At 33.6% G+C, this 4,365-nt stretch overlaps 1 protein-coding gene across 1 annotated transcript; it reads right to left on the bottom strand.

Moving 5' to 3' along the window:
• Positions 1 to 361: 361 nt before the first annotated feature.
• On the bottom strand, positions 362 to 1,333 carry LOC310739459 (odorant receptor 131-2-like; the record flags this gene model as incomplete). Its single annotated transcript, XM_083565384.1, has 1 exon — positions 362 to 1,333. One exon carries the CDS (start codon positions 1,331 to 1,333, stop codon positions 362 to 364), a length of 972 nt encoding a protein of 323 aa, XP_083421510.1.
• Positions 1,334 to 4,365: the final 3,032 nt, after the last annotated feature.

Genomic DNA, 4,365 nt, shown 5'->3' on the forward strand with positions numbered 1-4,365 from the left:
ACATACTGTATGAGTTTGATCTTTGTGTGAATAGTAATGCACAGAAATACACACAAGGAAATAAACCATACAATTTCTTGAATTTACTTGTACAACAGTTTTAATGCTGTTGTTTTTTTATTTTGACAATGGCAATGTATACAGTATAACATGTACCGATAAACTATAAAATTTATTAAATGTTTGAATAAAAAACAATTATTAACATATGTTTAGTGAAATCTATATTATAGTGACACTTCTTTCATTTTATAACATTATAACTACTAAGATGATTGGATGAACATGGGAAAACTTTATTTACAATTTTACTTTGATGCATTGATTTCTGTGCTTATAAATCACACTTTTGCTCCTTTGATCAAACAACATTGACTACAGGCATTACTTTGTGACTTCGATAACAAAAATAATATTTGAATAAGGGCCGCACTGCGTCATCTCTGAGACCATAGATGAGCGGGCTCAGGCACCGTGGAAGAATCAAGACAATTAAAAAGTTCAGATAGCGTAAGTGTATGAAAAGTGAGCTACTGTTTCCAGTCATCATATAAAGTGTTCGTTCTATGGTGGCATACAGAAAAGAGGTGAGGCACAGGCCTAACTGAATGAGATGCAGCAGCACAGTCTTGTGGGCTTTTGTAGCAGATTCTTTATTAGAGGAAAGAGACTTGGCTGTTATGATAATGGCGACATAAGTGAAAAGGATGACCACACTGACTGACACAAAAAAGAGAATATCAAATCCTTGAGTCTTATCGGCCTGCCATTTGGCCACAAAAAGTTTCTCTCTCGTGCAAAATGTGATCTTAAGTAACTGGCTTGGATCAGTGACTAAGTCATACATGATGTCTGATACAATATTCACTGAGCTGATGAACCAAATAATTCCTAAAGCAATCCCTGTGCTTTTCTGAGTAGCAATAGTGCAGTGCCTCAGAGGGAAGCAAATAGCCACATAGCGCTCTAGAGACATCAGAGCCAGTGTCAAAGGTGCATTCTGGAACGTGCAAGAGGAGATCAACACTAACAGTGAGCAAATAACTCGGGCTACATTGGCAATGGCAAGAGACATGGCATACATTATAGTTGTGATCAGAAGAAGAATTGAATCATTGAGAAGCATATGGGCAAAGAGAATGTACCGGGGGGTTTCATGAAATATTGACTTGCTCCATAAAGCAAAAAGCATGATGCAGTTTATGTAAACAAAAAACAGAGACATTAGAACTGCTGCCACAATTTTAGACAAAGTGGTAGCATCAAAGTCCACTCTGTATACTTGTTCATAGGTGAACGACAGCTTGGAGTCTGTGATGTTGATTGTCGCCATATGCTTTAAACAAACAAAATATATTTTTTAAGATTTTGTATTAAATATACCAAAAAGATAGACATATGTGTGATTTCATTTGTGTTTTACTGATATTATTAATATGTACAGTAATCCCTCGCCACATATAGGTAGTATTGTTAAGAGTTATTTAAATAATTTTTTCGGTAAAATAAGCATTTTCTAGCCTAAAAAATTAAGCTTTCAGAAGAGCTGTAATGCTCTTCTTGGGTATGCAGTACATTCATTTAATCGTCATCATTTTATCATCATTACTAATCATTCAAGTTGTTTCTTCACTGTTGAGTACGCACATAGAATTTTTATGTTAAAATTATGTAGGTTTAAAAATATTGAAAGTGTTAAAAAAGTGTTTAGAAAGTGATAGGTACAGTAATCCCTCGCCACATATAGGTAGTATTGTTAAGAGTTATTTTAATAATTTTTGCGGTAAAATAAGCATTTTTTAGCCTAAAAAATTAAGCTTTCAGAAGAGCTGTAATGCTCTTCTTGGGTATGCAGTACATTCATTTCATCGTCAACACTTTTATCATCATTAGTAATCATTCGAGTTGTTTCTTCACTGTTGAGTACGCACATATAATTTTTATGTTAAAATTACGTAGGTTTAAAAACATTGAAAGTGTTAAGAGCAGAGGAAAGGTTTTTAAGAGTGTCGGGACAGTTTATAAAGCCTATCTGGAACGTAACCCCCGGGTAGGCGAGGGATTACTGTATCCACATTAAATATAAAATACATCTCAAACAGGTTGCCCTTCACAACGACCTATGTGCAGTATGTGTATGTTTTAGGTAATTATACATTATCTGGACATCAACATTAATTAAACCAACAAAATATAAAATTCTAAAAATTTCTAATTCTTTTTTTTTTTTTTTTTTACTTTTCTAAATTATTTTCAGCTGTCACTCATTTAAAAGCACTTTAATAATCAGTAATAAATATTATAATTATTAAAGTACTTAAGGATATGTTTTCCTTTTTTTGCATTACTGTGTTAATGTATAATAATCTTGAAATGTTATGCTACTTTGCATTTGTCATCTAATGCAGTTTATGAAAAACATAAACCTTCTGTTTATTCGATCATGATAAAAGAACACATTTACCCATATAAAATATAATTTATATTTGCAAAATTATGTCTACACCTGAAGTTCATACTTATTTGCTATAACATACTCCACACTGTTAAGGCTTTTTACTAAATGTGGTTTAAGCAACACAAAAGTAACCTTTCCAATTAATCTGATAGATGTTCAGTTAGGTTAAGGTCAGTGCTCAGGCCAATTAAGTTTCTTCACATTATCTTTGGCAAAAGCATGTCTTAATGAGAACTATTTTGCTAAAATATGTGTGGGCCATTTAGCTGAATTAAAGATATCAAATCAAATGCTACAGAAAGCAAAGACATGTAATTCAATTGTACACTTCCAGCTTTGTAACAACAGCTAGTGAAAACACAAATGTGCATTTGCTCATACAGGCTATTGGGAACTTTTTTAGTTTATTTTTTTGTCATATTGTGTTATAGACTGCAAAGTATAAATCTGTTATCTAAATTAAAGATTGAAAGTAAATGTAATTTGATGAGTAATAATACATTTTAAATAATGCAAAAAAATCACCTAATTTTGTATTTAAAAATTTTATGGAAAATACACAAAAAATACATGCTATTATTTTTAACAATTTTACTTATTCAAGAACAAAATGTTGCCAGTATCAACAAAGAAACAACTTGTTAAAAAAACATGAGAGATGAGTGAGAAAAGAAGACGAGTTAGAGATTGTTATATATATATATATATATATATATATATATATATATATATATATATATATATATATATATATATATATATATATATATATATATTGGTTAAGTTATTGTTATCTGAATTAGTGTAACACTTTTTAATGTGGAATGATTTGTAAATTGTTGAAAATAATGTTTAAAATATTATAAAAAATTAAAAATTAAAAAATTAAAAAAAAGGTTTATTACAAGGGATAAAAAGCCCAAGTCATGAAACCACCTATATAAATTTTGGTCTATTTCTATATCCGTGTGTCTGTAAGAAGTAAAGCTTTAAAATGTGTTAGAATTGTGTATAAGATACTAACCTGGGTTTTAAGTTAAAAAAAAATTTCCACAAACTGTCAAGTTTCCATGTGCTCAAGTTTCATGTGCTTTTTTACCTAACAAACCACAGCCTGGCATTTATGGATTTTTGTTGCATCCTACGTAGAATCCACAGGACAGTTAGCAAGTGTGTGTGTGTGTGTGTGTGTGTGTGTGTGTGTGTGTGTGTGTGTGTGTGTGTGTCTGTGTCTGTGTCTGGGTGTGTGCCTGCGTGTGTGTGTGTGGTACATGTGTCAAAAGCATCTTCGGTAGTGATCATTTACAAAGATATTTTACTTTTCCATTCATAATAAATGGAGAACAGTGCAGCACAGACACGTCTTTCTGGATTGGCATATTTTGTGTAATACTGATATTGAATTCATGCATAAACATTTTTTTCTCAAATAATAAAATTAAGTAATGAAATTGGTAATTTTCCATCGACACTAAATGATCAATTAGAACACATAAGATCGTCTCTAGGTTACGAATGTAACCCTACCACGTGCGGACCAACACATGGTGATCCCTCAGGTCTGGGAGGAAGTGTTTCAACCCCAGAAACACTGCCATCATCTCTACGCAATTTATGTGCCACGAGAGACGTGGGCCGCTCCACAGACCTTGGGCGGAGTGGCCACTCATGACCGCTCCCCACGCCGTGAGGGAAGCGTCCGTCGTTTGTGTTACTCGACGACAAGGAGTCCCTAAAACGGGGCCTTCAGTACATGCAAGGTTTAAAGGGCACGCTGCGAGACCTTAATAGTACGATACGGATTCCCTGTGGGTGAGAACCCCCTGCCCCAGAGCCACCACTGGAGGAGGCCTCATGTGGAGAAGGCTGAGTGGAATTATACTGGACGCTGCCGCCATGAGACCCAG

Source organism: Silurus aristotelis (genome assembly GCF_946808225.1).
Source record: "Silurus aristotelis genome assembly, chromosome: 16".
NCBI lineage: Eukaryota > Metazoa > Chordata > Actinopteri > Siluriformes > Siluridae > Silurus > Silurus aristotelis.